Source organism: Mchenga conophoros, linkage group LG12 (genome assembly GCF_057382185.1).
Source record: "Mchenga conophoros isolate Kocher_MC1m ecotype Shallow Benthic linkage group LG12, M_conophoros_male_GT1.1, whole genome shotgun sequence".
NCBI classification, from domain to species: domain Eukaryota; kingdom Metazoa; phylum Chordata; class Actinopteri; order Cichliformes; family Cichlidae; genus Mchenga; species Mchenga conophoros.
The window spans coordinates 1,891,267-1,909,541 of NC_140537.1; the positions used below are offsets into that span (position 1 = coordinate 1,891,267).

The window sequence follows — 18,275 nt, forward strand, 5'->3', positions numbered from 1 at the left end:
ATCCCAGCTGTCATAGGGCGAAAGGCGGGGTACACCCTGGACAGGTCGCCAGTCTGTCGCAGGGCTAACACACAGGGACAGACAACCATTCACACTCACACCTAGTGACAATTTGGATTAATCAATTAACCTATCCCCACAAGCTGCATGTCTTTGGACGGTGGGAGGAAGCCGGAGTACCCGGAGGGAACCCACGCAAACACGGGGAGAACATGCAAACTCCACACAGAAAGACCCCGGCCTGATGGAGGAATTGAACTCAGGACCTTCTTGCTGTGCGGCAACAGTGCTAACCACCGTGCCACCCAAAAAAAACAACTCAGATATTAAGTTAAATTTAAGAACCATCCATTTAATGGAAAACGTCAAAACTAATATCAGAGGTGTTTTGGAGAAAGCTAATTTCCGCCACATGTAGAAGCTTCGTCAGTTCTAATGTCGAGTGGTGGAGAGTCCCAGATTTAAGTCCTGGGGGAGTGTCCCCAAGAGGGGATCCTTTAATCACACGAGTCAGCAGTGTTGGGCAAGTTACTTTGAAAAAGTAATTAATTATAGTTACTAGTTACTTCTTCAAAAAAAGTAACTGAGTTAGTAACCGAGTTACAAGATTCTAAAAGTAATTAATTACTTGAAAAGTAACTATTTCGTTACTTAAAAAAAAAAAAAAACGTTTAACCCTTTTGATGTTTCCTCCACATTTCAACTTTAAAAAGTATTTATTTGCCTTGTTTGGTATCATCCTTTTCAGCACAACCTCACGTGTCTGAATTTACAGTTATGTTTTCATTTTGACATATTGTATTAACACAATTGATCTAAAATCAGACAAAACACATAAAATCCGAGTAGAAAAAGTTATATTTTTACTGTAACAACCACAAACATGTTTAATGAATCATGTTTCATAACTTTAAATGCAAAAATAAATTGACAATTTTAAAATTATATGTACAACATCACAGCCTGATACCTGCAGGTCTGACAGCAGCAGGTGCATCACTCCTGTTTCTATCTGGAGACAGCAGTCACCTCATTGTTCTGACACACAACACAAAACTATCCACAACACTACACACTAACTACACAAGACAACACGTCACTCCTAAATCTTCCCCCTCTTCCTAAACAACCAAATGTCATGTTGCCATGTCATTTTTTGATTTGTGATTATATATCGTTGTTGGGATGATAAGTGTCTTATATTGGGATATGAGACTTTAACCAGCCTGATGAACGCACTGACCTTGCTCTTTATCCACTTCAGTTGTCGAAGATATAACAAAGCGGCGTGAACCTCTGCCCAGCATGGAGGCCATCTACCTGATCACACCCTCAGACGAGGTAAATAAAGCAGTTCCTCTACAGCAGGGGCGTCCAGCTGCAGTCCTTGAGAGCTGCTGTCCTGCAGCTTTTAGACGCATCCTTGCTCCGACACACCTGAATCAAATGGGTGGCTTGTTACCAGGCCTTTGTCAAACTTGATAACCATTGATTCAGCTGGTTGGAGCAGCGATGCATCTAAAAGCTGCAGGACGGCAGCTCTCGAGGACTGGAGCTGGACACCTCTGCTCTACAGCCTCATTATGTGATTTTCTTCATTGCAAATGTTTGTCCATCAAATTAGAAACGACACTTTCCTTTGATTTGAATCCTTTACTACAATACATTTAGTTTGATGTTTGCTTTCAGTGATATGTAACTCACTCAACAATGTAGCAATGAATTATTAGTCTGTTCGTCTTTGCTCTTTCAGTCTGTCGAGGGTGTGATTGAGGACTTCAGAGACCCTCGGACTCCGAGGTACAAAGCCGCCCACGTCTTCTTCACTGACAGTGAGTAGACCAAAATCACACCCACAACATACACGATTTAGTTTTATTTATATAATTCCAAGTCATAACACATGTGGTCTCAGGACACTTTATATAACGAGGTTAAGACCATATCAGGATCACTACTCTCTTTAACTCGAAGCACGTTTACTGTATTTAAAAATCTTCACAGGTGTCTTTGGTTTCTGTATTTTTTCATCTGTCAGTATAGTTTCACAGCTGTTACTGGCTGGATGATGCTGTTTTGTCTTTCTTTTTTCCATTGGGAGATAAATACAACTGAATAAATGTAACTGAAAGTAAAATATCCAAAAATTTTAAGTTTTACAAAATGTAAAATAATTAGCAGCTTTTAATAGTGCAAAATAGGCTCTTTGAGGAGTCACTATGACTAATAAATACCACTGCTAGTCCAAAATAGTAGATCATACAATACTGAAAACACATTTTAATAAAGTCTTTGTAGACAAGTGGGCAAAGTTACAGTCATTTAACTCGTGCAAATCCACGTGAATTTAGTACGCCTACATTTGCTTTTCAAAAAAGGAATTTAATTTGAAAAAAACAGGAAAAGAGTCTTTATCCAAACTTGGTCAGAGGGGTTACAGTCAGAGTGAGACGACAACAACAGGGCCCCTGAACACATCCTGGTCCCCAAACAGCTACAGATGCTCCACATATTTCCAATCATGCATGTCTCTATCACAGTATTTCACTGTGTTAAATGACTTTGGTTGTGCTTTTGGCTTTTTTTCCATTCCTTTGGAGTGTTTTAGGTTTTGTGCATGTGTAATGTCTGCCCAGCTTCCACAGCAGCATGTTGTTTTTTCTCGCCTGTGAAAGCTGAATGAATAAAAGACCTCCACAGCAGTGCAGGCTTTTCTTCCCTTTATCTGCTTCAGTGCTATGTTACAAAGTGAGTTATGTTTTTAAAGGCAGACACATTCTGCAAATTTCATGACAGTTTGCACACACAGACACAGGTCTGGTGGAAATGTTTTATTAAACTCAGACATGGTCATTGCAACATGGCTCCATAACAACACCTAATTAATGAAGTAGGTCTTTAGCATCGTTTATGGTGAATGACGCATAAACTTAAATTGACAACTTTATGGGGCTGATTTGACCATTTCCAGGCATTAGACCGTTCCAAACTCCTCCTCTGGATTTTATTGGAATCATTGTTTGGAACTTAAGAGCTGGTCAGTCTGAACTACTGACCATTTCCATTAAATCTGTCTGTGGTGTCAAGCAAATTTTAATAATTTGCCATGGACCAAACGTGGCTGTTATAAGTCTTTGAGACTCAACACATCCACTGGTAATGTTTCATATTAGTCATAGCACCAGTTAGTGAGAACGGGGAGCAGGCGGGTCCCAGTTCTGACTGAACAGAGCCATCTACAATGTGGTCATGAAAGCCTTAAAAGGTTAAGTGTTTCTTTTTATTGCCACTTTATTAAGGACGTGACCCTGACAGCAGGGTGAACTTTGTTTACTGTAACTCAAAGACACGCGAGCTCCAAATGTCACATGTTTGACAGAAGTCAAAGTATTCAGTCGTCTGAACGTGAGAGACATCTCTTTCCTAATCCATATTAATATGACGTGTTTTATCTTTGGCTGTATTTTGTTTTAATAATTTCTATATTTGTATTCCTCTGTTTGACTTTGATAAGCTGCCCATTACTACTGTAAATATGGACAGAAAAACTACACGTGCTTAATTATACTTTTATCTAAGACTGATTTAATGCGGCTGAAGTTATTTACAATTTTCACTCAAAAAAACCCCCAAAATCACTCCTTTGTTCAAATGTGTATTTTGGACAGAAAAGGAAACAGAATCCAGAACCATAAACACCATGTTGAGCCAAGCAGATAAAATAAATGAAACATTTAATTCTTACTCTGTAAAACCTACAGTTTCTCTAAGTAAACCAATATGTTTGTCTTTGCTTGCAGCAATCCCAGACTCTTTGTTTGGACTCTTGACCAAATCCCGCGCTTCTAAAGCGATGAAGGCCTTGACTGAGATCCACATAGCCTTCCTGCCCTATGAGTCTCAGGTAAGATCCTGGCCACCATCAGTCATGACTGATGGGTAACAATATTCTTATTGAGTGTTTTGAGATCTTTGTGTTTGTATAATTTGAATACAGATGAATGAATAGTCAGTAAAATCTCAGCTGTCTTTCCACGATTTATTGAACTGAGCTACAAGTTGACTTTTCATGTTGCAAGAAAGTGAGAAGAAAACTGATTGTGCTGAAACCATGTAACACATTTATGACCAGATTTAAGAACGTTGCATTATTAATGAGTAGAAGGAGACGAATCAGCTTTGCACAAGGTTCACAAGGTACCAGTTTGATTTCAGGATTATATAAGACCACCAGTAACCACCCAGACTCAGGCCTGCATTAAACTGGGAACTGCTGTAACACTGAAACACTGTGCACATGGGAGGTGTTGAGGATGTATCCTGTAGTGTTGCCTCTGTATACCACTTTACAATATTAAATATTCAATCAAATAGTCAGCCCAGTTATTGTCCAGTTATTTCTGAGCCTGTGAAAACTGAGCACTATGTAAAGAAATGGCTTTAATTACTTAATGCTGAAATTCAGTTCGATTAAAGCTGAATCCCTGCACTTCAATCGAGTATTGCTGCGTCTAAAATCCAGTGTTGTGGTGCAGATGGGAAACTATACAACTGTGTGTCGTCTTTGTACTGTTTTCTGTCGTCAGGTCTTCTCCCTGGATAAAGTGGATGCTTTCCAGGACTTCTACAGTCCCTTCAAGGCTGACGTGAAGAATAACATGTTGGAGCGTTGTGCTGAACAGATTGCCACCCTCTGTGCCACGCTGAAAGAGTATCCAGGAGTTCGATACAGAGGGTGAGCTCCTTTTGATTTTTTTAAAGACTGAATTGGCTTTCTATTTAAAAAGTGGTGATCTCTGATCCTGTGGGTCTGCCCCAGTAGGTCTGCAGGGTTTGGATGGAGCCAACGGGGATTCGCCCAGTACTAACTGCCTCTCTCCTCTGGGTGTCTACCATGTCTCCTCTGATTAAAAATCAGGAGCCCTGAGCAGGCTCAGTGCTGGTGGAATACAACTGGAGAATGTCAACAGTGCAGACTTTGAATGTAGCAGACTGTAGCTTTAGCAGCAGCAAAGCACTTATACTTATCAGCCTGCTACAAGCCTATGCTGACTTTATTCTGATCTTTGTGAGGAAAATGCTTGGAGAGGACAAGCACAACCAGATCTAAAGATTCACTTATCTAGCAGCATTCCTTGGAAATTCAATCCCCCAGGAATACAGTGGAAATCCAACATGGCACAAATGAGCAGAGAAAAATAGAGTAAAACCATCAAAACCAATTTGCAGCGTCACAGTTTGTGGTTGATCCCTCTGGTGTGGTCTGTGCTTCACATTCCAGCTTCTTATTTCCAATCTCCTGACCTGACTTATATTGTAGAAAAGAATGGGAAGAACGACTTATCTCCTCTGCACAGCACTTTTGACCTTCTGAACATTACATCATTCGAGATGACCTTAGTCCCTCTGTGACACCCGTTCACCGTTGTTGACACATAATGACCTGATGTCCTGATATCCAGCAGCTCCTCAGCATCCTCTCTCTGACTTTTCAACAAACATAATATCACTTCATTTCATTTTCTGTCTTTGTATGATGCACTTTACAAGATTTTTCTGTGTATGTGTGTGTGTCATAATATGCTCCATACTGCTCCCATCACACACACACACACACACACACACACACACACACACACACACACACACGTTTAAGTCTAGATCATGTCTACGCACACACTCATTTCTATTCTAACACATTAATCACACTTGTACTTTGATTGCATCTCTGATCAAGAATGAAGATGTTTCATTATTAGCAAAAGCACATTTAGACTTTTAACATAACAGGCTGGATGTTAAGGCCTTTTCCCCTCAGACATGATCGGAGGTGAACCATCAGACTTCAGTCTCTGCTTTCTGGACAGGGTGGTGTGCACATCTTTCTCAAAGCAAACTCTACCAGAAGACAAAGAGGCCTGAGGGCTTTGTGTTGTTCTGAGGTTTAGCAGTTTAGCAGAAGACACTGTTCTCTTCTGGACATAGGTCTAATTTTGTTCCTGGAAAATGCTGGAGCTACTCTTGCAGTTTGGATGTATGCGGCACAAATGTTCTCGTAGTCCACTTGCTTGATCCAAGTGCTGACTCAGCTTGCATCGTCCCGTCCTGCTATCATGTACCAGGCTGTCTGCAGGCCGCCTGTGATAGACTCCTGTCTCTATCTGGATCTGTTCTTGTGCTGCCTTGATCAGAGCTTCTGTGTTGTCCTTTAGGCTGGCGTCTTTCCGTTGCTTGTAAAGCCACGTGATGCTGTAATTTTGGGTGGAACCCTCCATGCATTGTGGAGAAAGTGACATCAATATCCTCCTGTTGTCAGCCTATTATTTCAGTTGAGTATCTGCTGACTGGGATATGTGTTGATATTCCTGTCAAGGATATCCTTATTCCATCCCACTGAGCTGTCCTACCTCCTGGAGGAATCACACTGTGGGTTTTTGTGTATTTCTTGTGGTTCCTGTCTGAGATGCCCGGCCCCCTCCTCTATCTTGCTTTTAACAGCTTGAATTTGGATGACCGTCTTCTTCTTGCCAACACTGTTTTATTAGAATCTGATTTCTGGATGATTTCTCTTATTTCTAAATAAGCCAAATGTTTTCTTCCTGGCTGTCGCTTCCATGCTGTTTGATTTTTAAAATGTGCATGAACTAATACCTGGATAAATGAATACCTGTGTGTGTTTGGATTAGGGACTACAAAGACTGTGCAGTTCTGGCTCAGATGCTTCAGGAGAAGTTGGATGGCTACAAAGCTGATGACCCCACCTTGGGAGAGGTAATGAAGTGAAATGACTAGATAATGAATGGAAGAACCAGATTATGGTAAACATGTGGACATTTCTGAAACAAGAGAAAAACAGAGGAAATTACACACAATGTAATAAATCGTACCCAGCTCTAATCTGCCATAACATCCAGGTTGCTTTTATCGATCATTAGTTCTTTTACAAGCTGCATTAAAAACTGTACAGCTGTTACACGTGTTAATTAGAGTTAAGTAAGAAAAGAATAAACTCACATAGTAAATAGATTTTCACTCAGCTGTAGTTTTAGTTTTCAGTGTTGGGGGAGATCAGCTGGACTGCTCCCATGATTAAGCATCGACTACGTCACTGTTGAGTGGGTAACCATCCACAGAGGATGAAACAGACGTTATGGTCTGTCTGTGGGCTCCATTGTTCTTGGGGCGATAACTAAGCTGCTTCGGTTCTTCCAAAGGTTAAACTGATTGCTGTTGGAAGAAAGACGTGTGTTACATGTTAAAGCAGCGTTTTCTATATGCTCTGGTGCCTCCAGGGTCCCGACAAGTCTCGCACTCAGCTGCTCATTCTGGACCGAGGCTTTGACCCCGTGTCACCTCTCCTGCATGAGCTCACACTGCAAGCCATGGCCTACGACTTACTGGGAGTCGAGGATGATGTTTACAGGTAGAGATGCTACTAAAGGAGGTCTGACACCTGCCACATGCATTTTTTAATGTTATGACTGAAGGTTTGGGTCACACAAATAGAAATAATAGCGACAATGTGAAAATCAAGCAGTCTGTTAACACGTGTCTGTTAACACGTGTCTGTGAGGTTTGAGACCAGCGGGATGGGAGAAACCAGGATGAAGGAGGTAGTGCTGGACGAGGATGACGATCTGTGGCTGAGTCTGAGACATAAGCACATCGCTGAGGTGTCGACGTAAGTGGCTTTCACCTCCTGCTCACAAATGCAGTCAAACAAAGGACCGGTCCCTGCTGTCACTAACGTGCTTGCTCAGGATACTGAGAACTTTTTCTTTTACGTGTCCTCTTTGTGTCTCACTATGCACAGAGCTGTGACTCGCTCACTAAAGGAATTCTCTGCCAGCAAAAAGATGAACACTGGAGAAAAGGTAAAGGCCACGGCGTGTCTCTGTGTTCGGCTTTCTGGATCCTCTGTTCGTCCTTCACATAGTTACAGTGAAAACAACATGACCATACATTTGTTCACTCATCTCAGTCACTTCCTACCACCAATCACTAAATTCTCAAAGATTCTCAGACAGTTCATATAATAATAATAATAATAATAATAATAATAATAATAATAATAATAATAATAATAATAATAATGGATTGGATTTATATAGCGCTTTTCAAGGCACCCAAAGCGCTTTACAATGCCACTATTCATTCACTCTCACATTCACACACTGGTGGAGGCAGCTACGGTTGTAGCCACAGCTGCCCTGGGGCAGACTGACAGAAGCGAGGCTGCCATATCGCGCCATCGGCCCCTCTGGCCGACACCAGTAGGCAAGTAGGGTAAAGTGTCTTGCCCAACGACACAACGACCAGGACAGAGAGCCCAGGGATCGAACCGGCGACCTTCCGGTTACAGATACGCTTCCCAACCCCCTGAGCCACGGTCGCCCCGTATGTCGAGTTATCGAGCAAGTCATCAAAAGTCAGCATTATTAATGACTAATAACCTTTCATTCACACTAGTGAGTCTGTTGTCTTTGTAGATGAAAGGTATTTGTTCTGTGTGTCTCTGTAAGAAGCACAGCACACTAAGAAGCCTCTGTTAATGTGCACAAAATCTTCATTTTTTATCCATAATTGGAAACTTTTGTTCTTTGAAATCAGCATTAAAGCCACTTTTGGTTTATTCTGCCTCCTCTCAGTCCTGCAGCTAATGCCTGCCGCTTCAAATAGGATTTTCAGTTACTGGAAAAATATTCACAAACATATATCGATGTGTACGCAATAAACTGAGCTGTAAACTTGTACTTTACTCGCAACTATTTGTAACGCTAAGTTATTTAAGGACTAGTTTATGGCAATGGATGAATTTACTGACTGACGCGCAGAAGAAATAGTTCTTTATGGAGCCTAGATGGTGTGAATGATGAGACCAAAAACTGCAATGTCTTGTACCAAAAATATATTGAATAAATAGGGGAAAGGGGAACAAAAATAATTAACACAACACACAACGTAAATGTCCACAATTAAATAATAAATCAATGCTGTGATTTTTCTGTGCAAGAGTCCTTTTGCTAAGAGTCCTTTTTTTTTTGGTCCTTTTCTTTTTAAAGTTCACTTTTAAAGGTATTCCTCCTTAGGGTCCAGCTTCATACAATGGGGAAATATGTCCGTAATCCAAAGACGGCTAAGTGGGGGAAAAGAGGGGAAAACAAAGGATGGTCCTACCGGCTCGCCACTTCAATATGAAGAAGATCAATTCAAAGGGGGGGAAAAAAACCTGGCCTGTAGGTCAGAAAAATGTCCATTAGCACATCAAGTTCAATTCAGTTTACCGGTAAACAAATATATTCTTCTGCAAGTCTAGGTAACAATGCAAATCATAAATCATCATCAATCAATGTACAACAGTTAAATCATTAATCATCTTGGCTACGTAGCTTAATCTATACAGTCCAGTAGCGTTCGCTACAAACAATACAAAAACAACAATAAAGGAAAACAACTGTCTAACAGACAGCATAGCCGAATTCAAGGCAACACATAACAATAATCATTCAATCGCACTTTGTTTCAAAGTAAGCCCATAAAAATGCTTAAGTAAACAAAAGTGTTCAAAAACAGCAGTTTATGAACCGGAGTTCTGCTCGCGGTGGGAACGCTGCCGCACAAAGTCATTTTTTAATCGTGAAAACGATCGGCTGGTTACTGACAACCAAAGGTTGAAAGATATTAAGGACACTTACTGCTGAGTTTAAAGTTTAAAGATGAATTGAGGAGAGAAGACGCTTTGTTTTCCAATACCGCTCTAAATGCCATAAGCTCACAGCCACAGCAGGAGTCGAACCCGGAAGTATCCCTCCACAGCCGGTTTTCAGAGTTGCCGCGACGTGAAAGGAGCCAATCAGAAGAGGGACCTCAAATCAGCTGACGTGGGTCATGTGACAGGCAGTAGTTAATATGGGTTACAGGTTCCCCCCTCGATCTCATGTACGTCCCTGTACATGGTGGTTGGGTCCGGATGACAGGTTGTTCAGTGGCAGTAAGCAGATGGTCCTCTTCATCCTCCAGTGCATGAGTAAAGGCAGTGGTTAAGCCATGGACGAGTGCCTGAATACTCTTCAAGATGAGCTGACCAAGCGTAGAGTATTGTAACCGGTCCGGAGGTTTCCTGGTCCGAGTTGATGTTCTCAGAGGTTCTAGTTCAGAGCTGGAGGTGTCAGAGTTAGATGGTAGATCAGCAGCAGAGGACATACTGGACTCAGTCGGCAATTCAACATTGGTAGGTTCAGCAGAGGACAGACTGTCCTCTGATTCCACAGTATCAGGAGCTTCCTCCTTGACAGGGGTTTCCGAGTCAGGGGTTTCGCTCTCTGCTGGCTCAAGAGGAGGCAAAGGGAGCGTAGCAGGTTCACAGACTGGTGTATCAGATGGTAAAGGTTCAGTGGCTGGAACGGCGGATGACGGTTCTGGCAGATTATGGACAGTGGTGAATTGCAGAGGCTCTGAGACAGGATCATACCATTGATGCGGTATCATTTCATCCTCATCGTCTGACTGAGGTTGTGCACAGTCCTCATCAGAAAGGTTGAATGACTGCTTCCTGGTTGGTTTTACAGTAGTTTGGTTGGTTCTAGTGGAATGCGGCAAAAATCCACATGGTAATAGGAGATCTCTGTGTAGAGTACGAATCGGTTTGGATTTGTTCTCTGGTCGGACAGTGTCCACTGGAAGATTTTTTGCTCTTTTTACCACCACATAGATGTCTGGTTCCCATTTGTCTGCGATTTTGTGTTTGCCTCGGAGTTTCACATTACGTACCAGCACCCTGTCACCAACGTCCAGTTCAGAGGGGGTGATATGTTGGTCGAAACGGCTCTTGTTTCTTTCCATGAGCTTCTCCGCATTGCCAATGGCAATTTTGTAGCTCTTTTCTAGATTTGACTTCAGGTTCTGGACATATTGCGAATGAGTGGGTTGATTGCCGTCCACAGGAAGTCCAAAGACCAGGTCAATCGGGAGGCGAGGTTGTCGACCAAACATGAGCTCATAGGGTGAGTAGCCAGTAACATCACTCCGGGTGCAGTTGTATGCGTGGACCAAGGGCTTAACAAAATCTTTCCAGTGAGTTTTCTCTTCTGTGGTGAGTGTTCCGAGCATATTCAGGAGTGTTCTGTTAAAGCGCTCGACTGGATTTCCTCGTGGATGGTATGGTGTAGTTCTTATTTTGTGAATTCCAGCCATTTTGCAGAGTTCTTTTATTGTGCGTGACTCAAAGTCTGGTCCTTGATCACTATGGAGCTTTTCTGGGATACCATAATGAACCAGAAAATTGTCCCAGAGACATTTGGCGACAGTCTTTGCTTTTTGGTTTGGAGTGGGGACAGCGACAGCGTACTTGGTAAAGTGATCTGTTATTACCAGGATGTCTTTGGTTCTGCTCCTGTCAGGTTCCAGTGATAAAAAGTCCATGCAAACCAGTTCCAGAGGTCGATAACTTTGAATGTTCACCAGGGGTGCCGCTCTTTCAGGTAAGGTTTTCCGTTTGGTGCATCTCTCACATGTCTTCACTTTATTCCACACATCATTGGCCATTTTCGGCCAGTAGAATCTTCGACGTACGAGGTCAAGAGTATGTTCGATGCCCAAATGACCCATCTTGTCATGCAGTTCTGACAGTACTTTAGCCCGAAATTTCTGAGGTAACACTAACTGGTGATAGAGCTGGTCCCCAACTTGCCTCCTCCTCACGAGAATGGCGTTTTGGAGCTCCAGGCGATGTTGGTCTCGGAGTAGAAGGGGCAGTTCTGGGAGTTCATCCCGCAAGACGGGAGGTGGGCTTTCCCCAGTCTCTAGCAGCAATATGACATGCCTCAGGGTCTGGTCTTCCCTCTGTCTCTCAGCGATTTCAGCATTCGTCAGCTGAGGAACAACAGGAGGTGCAAACTGAGTGTCGTTGACGAAGCTGTCAGGCAAACTGTCGGCATGGGCAGTTAGTGACTGGATGAGTGCGGTGGTGGACATCTTTTCAGCCATACTATAAACGAGCTGCCGGTCACAAAGGGCCTTGACTGTGTGTTGATCGATGGAAATTGAGGAAGAATGACCCAGATGATGTTGGGCAAATCGGAGAATTCTCTCCCTCTCCTTGTGGGACATCTGGTCATTGGAGAGTTCTCCATGTGGCCTGCGAGAGAGAGCATCAGCATCTGGATTTTGCCTACCAGATCTATACATGATTTTGAATGAAAATGTGGAAAGAGCAGAGAGCCAACGGTAACTGGTGGCATCTAATTTAGCAGAGGTAAGTAGATAGGTGAGTGGGTTGCTGTCAGTAATGACAGTGAAGTTGGTGCCGTAGAGATAGTCATGAAACTTCTCCGTAACAGCCCACTTGAGAGCCAGAAATTCCAGTTTGTGAGCTGGATATTTTGACTCACTCCTCGACAGACCACGACTTGCATAGGCAATCACCCGGTTTTGTCCTTGTTGCTCCTGGTACAGAATAGCTCCTAGCCCGGTAGAACTAGCATCTGTATGGAGAAGGTAAGGCTTCTGGGGATCGGTGAAAACAAGTACTGGTGCTGTCGTGAGTTTTTTGATAATGGTGTCAAAGGCTTGTTGACATGCAGGAGTCCAGCGACTGGCAAGTGGTTCCTTAGGATCCAAATATTGCTCTCGCTTGAAGGTGGCTCTGAGTTTCCGCTGTGATGGAGGATATCCAGCAGTAAGGTCATGCAAAGGTTTAACGATGTTGGAGTAGCCTTGGATGAACCTACGGTAATATCCTGCGAAACCCAGGAAAGAGCGAAGTTCTTTAAGATTCTTTGGAACCGGCCAGGACTTAAGTGTCTCGATTTTATCTGGATCTGTCTGTACACCATCCTTTGACACAACATGCCCCAAGTATTTAACGGATTTCTGGAAAAACATGCACTTTTCAACTGAGAGCTTGAGTCCAAATTCCTTCAAACGGTGAAGGACTTTCAGTAGTCTCCTCTCATGCTCTTCAAGTGTTGGTGCAAAAATAATCAAGTCGTCAATGAAGACCAAGACTTCTTTCAAGTTCATTTCTCCCATGCACTTTTCCATTAGTCGCTGGAAGGTACTGGGTGCGTTCGTGACTCCCTGGGGCATTCTGTTGAACTCATAGAATCCAAGTGGACATACAAATGCTGTTTTGCTCTTGTCTTCCTCCTCCATTTCAATCTGATAATAACCAGATTTAAGGTCAAGGACTGAAAACCATTCTGATCCAGAGAGAGCTGTAAAAGTATCCTCCAACTTTGGCAATGCATATGCATCTTTGATGGTCTGCAGATTTAGTTTCCGGTAATCAATGCAGAGCCGCACACTCCCATTCTTCTTTCGCACCACGACAATGGGTGATGCAAAAGGTGACTCTGACTCTCTGATGACCCCAGAGTCAACCAGCTCCTTCAGGTGTTGGCGCACAGCATCCAAATCTTGAGGATGGATTGGTCTTGGGTGCTGTTTGAAGGGAGTAGGGTCAGAGAGCTTGATCTGATGTTTCACTTTGTCGGTTTTCCCGAGGTCAAGGTCGTGTTTTGCAAAGACATCATGGAGGGCGTTTAACTTCTCAGTAATACGACTCTTCCATTCCGGTGTTAAGGGGGAGTTACCAAAGTTGAAGTTGAACCCAGAAGTCACAGGGTTGGGAGGCATACTGTCATGACTCCTTTCTGACACTGAATAGACTGAATGGCACTGATCTCCGCAATGATGGCTTTGGCTGGGAGGGTTACGTCATGATCAGACTGGTTGCAGATTACCACAGGTAAGTGGTATGGCTGGTGAGAAGGGAAATCCATGACACAAGACGGGACCATTAAGCCACCTGGCAGAGGCGACGAAGTTGGATGTTCCACCAACACAGCCTTCTCGGCCTGGAGGCAGCGTCCGCAAATTAAGCCCTCCAAGGCAACAGTTTTTCCAGCTGGGATGGTCTGTGGTCCGTCAGTGTGCAGCTTGATGATTCCATGATGGTTACTGTTGGCCAGTCTGTATCGTTGCTCAAGGATTTTCAGCACCGTTCTGTATCCATGTGGGGCTGGAATGGAGGGTTGTTGGTCTGAGAATGCTCTCTCATATGCCAAGTCCAGAGTGTTTGTACCAATCAGTATTGACGGCTGTTGAGCTGATTGGACATCAGGAACTACCAGGGCAAGTGTGTCAACAGCTGTGGTGGAACCCAAGAAGTCGGGAGGGAAAGTGACGTTCAGCTCCACATAACCAAGGTATGGAACAGCTTGGCCATTTGCTCCTATCTCCAGTAGATTTTTCAGAGGTTGTATCTCATGGTCAGAAAGATAATCATGGTGGAAGGAGTGAGAGATGGTGGTTACCTGAGACCCAGTGTCTAACAGGCAGTTGAATACAGTTCCTCCAATCGTGACCTGTGCTGTGCTTCTGGTTCCAATGAGTCCTTTAGGCAATGTGATGGAACGTCCATCCTGCTTGTAACTGGGACATGGGTCGATTGCAGCCTCCGTCTGTCCCTCCACAGAGACTGCCTCTAGTTTGACGATTTGTTATTGCTGTCCCAAACCTGCTGTCTTTTTTCAAGTTGTTTCTTCTTTTTCAGAACCAGTGTCGGGTTTGGAGGGTTGGCGCATCCTGCTGACATGTGCCCATCCTCTCCACATTTAAAGCAGTAGCCTGCTCTAGGCCGGGAACTGGTTGCACTGCTGCTGGGTCTTGGTTGTGCTGATCTGAGTTGAGGTGGTGCTGGCTTGGAGAATTGAGATTTCTGTGAGAGAAGAGCAGCCATTTGACTCTGCAGTTTCTGCATCTGTTGCTTCAGCTCATTAATAGCCTTGGTGTCTGAATGGCTACAAGCACATGTGCTCTGGGAATGAACAGCGGCACGAGGCTTGGATGCAGTTAGGTGCTTCTTCATGGGATTCTCCTTGGCCAGCTGTCTACCCTCCTCAGTTCGAAGCAGTAGGAGGAGCTCTGCAAAATATGGGGGATCGCTCCTCAAGTTCTCCAACTGTAGTTTGTTTAGGATATCGCTATCCCAGCATCCTCGACAAAACTGCTTGAGTAAATGTTTGTTGAAGTCTGAAGACAAGATACCACCTCTTTTCATCACAGTGTTTAATGTGAGTTGTAAACGTTGCAAAAAAGCAGAGGGTTTCTCACCCGGATCCTGTAACGTATTCAGGAATTGAGCAAACAACTCTTCACCATCTTGTACCAAAGCAAAAGCAGACTCCAACACTTTTAAATAGATTGATGGAATTGTGTTTGAGCCCAGCCCTTTCACAACATCTGCTGCCGGAGGTAGCAAACTTTCAAGGATGCGACGAGTGATCTGTAGAGGTGCCAAATTTGGATCTGCTAACAGCAGTTCAATGTGAGATCTCCAGGTCTCATAATCTGTTTCGTTGGCTGGTTTGGGGATCTTCCCAGAGAAAGGACGAAGTCTGAATGCAGATACGGTGTCTGTTTTTACAACATGCTCCACCACTAACTTTTGTATTTCCGGGGGGTTCATTTCAGTCTGTGACAGTGAAAATCTTTGTGGATGTGGCAGTGACCCCTGTTGGTCAGGTGAGGGATTGCTGGTAGCTGTCTCAGAGATTGCGGAGTGTCCAGACAACGACCCCTGCTGGCCAGGCAGAGATGATGCAGGCTCCACAATTTGGACTGAGGCTCCCTCTAAGTCACTGTCTTGTTCGATTCCTTCCAGATGCTCACTGATTTGTCCCATCATTTCCCGCAGAATATCTGGAAAATCCCTGCCGCTGCGGCGTGCAAGTTGCTTGAGCTCGCCGAGGTAATCTGCAGGGGTCCTGACTCCTCCTGTGGCTGTGCATTCTGCGGCAAGCGATCTTACACAAAAAGTCAAAGCCGAGTGATTCTTTGACTGATGAGTATATGGGAAAAACGTATTAAGAGCAGTTATCGCAGAACTATCACAATATTCAACGATCAGGTTTTTGTAAAAAACACTATCTGCGTCATCCACGAATATAACAGTTTTTATACGACCGTACTGTTTCAAATAATCAAGAATTTCCTCATCTTTCTCAGTGTTTGCGGCACCAGAAACAATGACAGAATGTGCAACATTGACCCCACTTTCCTGAATAAACTTCATTTTTTCTTGTCGCGGACCTTATCAAAACCACAGAAATTACCGAATATCAAATTACATCAAATAACACAAAAAAAAAAAAAAACCTCATTCACCCATCAGGCACCTGGCTGGCTCGCCACATGTAACGCTAAGTTATTTAAGGACTAGTTTATGGCAATGGATGAATTTACTGACTGACGCGCAGAAGAAATAGTTCTTTATGGAGCCTAGATGGTGTGAATGATGAGACCAAAAACTGCAATGTCTTGTACCAAAAATATATTGAGTAAATAGGAGAAAGGGGAAATGGAACAAAAATAATTAACACAACACACAACGTAAATGTCCACAATTAAATAATAAATCAATGCTGTGATTTTTCTGTGCAAGAGTCCTTTTGCTAAGAGTCCTTTTTTTTTTGGTCCTTTTCTTTTTAAAGTTCACTTTTAAGGTATTCCTCCTTAGGGTCCAGCTTCATACAATGGGGAAATATGTCCGTAATCCAAAGACGGCTAAGTGGGGGAAAAGAGGGGAAAACAAAGGATGGTCCTACCGGCTCGCCACTTCAATATGAAGAAGATCAATTCAAAGGGGGGGAAAAAAACCTGGCCTGTAGGTCAGAAAAATGTCCATTAGCACATCAAGTTCAATTCAGTTTACCGGTAAACAAATATATTCTTCTGCAAGTCTAGGTAACAATGCAAATCATAAATCATCATCAATCAATGTACAACAGTTAAATCATTAATCATCTTGGCTACGTAGCTTAAGCTATACAGTCCAGTAGCGTTCGCTACAAACAATACAAAAACAACAATAAAGGAAAACAACTGTCTAACAGACAGCATAGCCGAATTCAAGGCAACACATAACAATAATCATTCAATCGCACTTTGTTTCAAAGTAAGCCCATAAAAATGCTTAAGTAAACAAAAGTGTTCAAAAACAGCAGTTTATGAACCGGAGTTCTGCTCGCGGTGGGAACGCTGCCGCACAAAGTCATTTTTTAATCGTGAAAACGATCGGCTGGTTACTGACAACCAAAGGTTGAAAGATATTAAGGACACTTACTGCTGAGTTTAAAGTTTAAAGATGAATTGAGGAGAGAAAACGCTTTGTTTTCCAATACCGCTCTAAATGCCATAAGCTCACAGCCACAGCAGGAGTCGAACCCGGAAGTATCCCTCCACAGCCGGTTTTCAGAGTTGCCGCGACGTGAAAGGAGCCAATCAGAAGAGGGACCTCAAATCAGCTGACGTGGGTCATGTGACAGGCAGTAGTTGATATGGGTTACATATTACTCTACTAAGAAGTACTACACACATTCAGAAAAAAAAGTTATGGTTTATTTTGCAAATAAACTCCAAATTTTGTAGATCAAACTTGAAATAATATTTATATTAAGTCAATGTGGAGATAAAAGGAGTTGTTATTGCAATTCAGCTCCAATGGCTGCCTTGTGTAAGTTAGTTGGTGAAATTGTGCTTCTACTACTACTAAACACGAGTGTGGTGTAAAGTAGGGTTGTGTGGTATAAGGATGTTGCAGAAACATGCATTCAATCAGAAGGCAGTGGGTGTAGTCATGGCGATGGCTAAGATGCATGTTACATCAAAAGACACAATGAGACAGGTGATCGAGCTGTCTCACTGACCCAACAACACGAGGCATGTGCAGAGTGTGTAGCTGCACTGGGAGTTGACTTAAAATGACAAGTTCAACTTTATCCTCAAACTGTTTCAACATTACTGTCAAAATGAACAATGTTTCCTGATCCATTGTGGATTTACACCTGCTTGATTGCAACCTCTCTACTGACAAATTCATGAATTTGCGTGCTTTGGCTTTTGCAACACTTCTTGCGCAGATACCTGAAACCCGTCATTCCTCATTAGGTCCAGCAGCAAAAATGAGGGTGAACAAGCATTTTGGCTGTCAGTAATAATGTTAGCTAACTAGCTCTCCAGCATAAATAACACTGATCAGTATGGTGCTGTGACATTAGTGTCACATCAGTGTGTTCTCGTGCAGTTTGGCTCGTTGTTAGCAGCAAAAGAGGACAGTCAGCTGAGCCCTCGCTCTCAACCACAGGACTCAGGGGCATCAGGACATTCCACTTTAAATGACGCAAAACTAGTCTTCCTCAGTACGTTCTTGCTTCATGCACCCATGGTGCCAGTGCGCTCTTCCAGCCGGCATGTAGGCTTTATCAAAAAAGAAA

General features: G+C 43.2%; 1 protein-coding gene across 3 annotated transcripts in view; it reads left to right on the forward strand.

Annotated features, from left to right (window-relative positions):
- stxbp1b (syntaxin binding protein 1b) overlaps nucleotides 1-18,275 on the forward strand; it is a 46,557-nt gene that overhangs the window by 13,035 nt on the left and 15,247 nt on the right. For all 3 annotated transcript variants that reach the window (XM_085293262.1, XM_085293263.1, XM_085293265.1), the window contains exons 4-11: nucleotides 1,265-1,341; nucleotides 1,754-1,832; nucleotides 3,801-3,904; nucleotides 4,587-4,735; nucleotides 6,687-6,771; nucleotides 7,293-7,423; nucleotides 7,574-7,681; nucleotides 7,814-7,874. In XM_085293262.1, coding sequence (XP_085149388.1) covers nucleotides 1,265-1,341; nucleotides 1,754-1,832; nucleotides 3,801-3,904; nucleotides 4,587-4,735; nucleotides 6,687-6,771; nucleotides 7,293-7,423; nucleotides 7,574-7,681; nucleotides 7,814-7,874 — 794 coding nt within the window. The remainder of the gene's footprint in view (nucleotides 1-1,264; nucleotides 1,342-1,753; nucleotides 1,833-3,800; nucleotides 3,905-4,586; nucleotides 4,736-6,686; nucleotides 6,772-7,292; nucleotides 7,424-7,573; nucleotides 7,682-7,813; nucleotides 7,875-18,275) is intronic.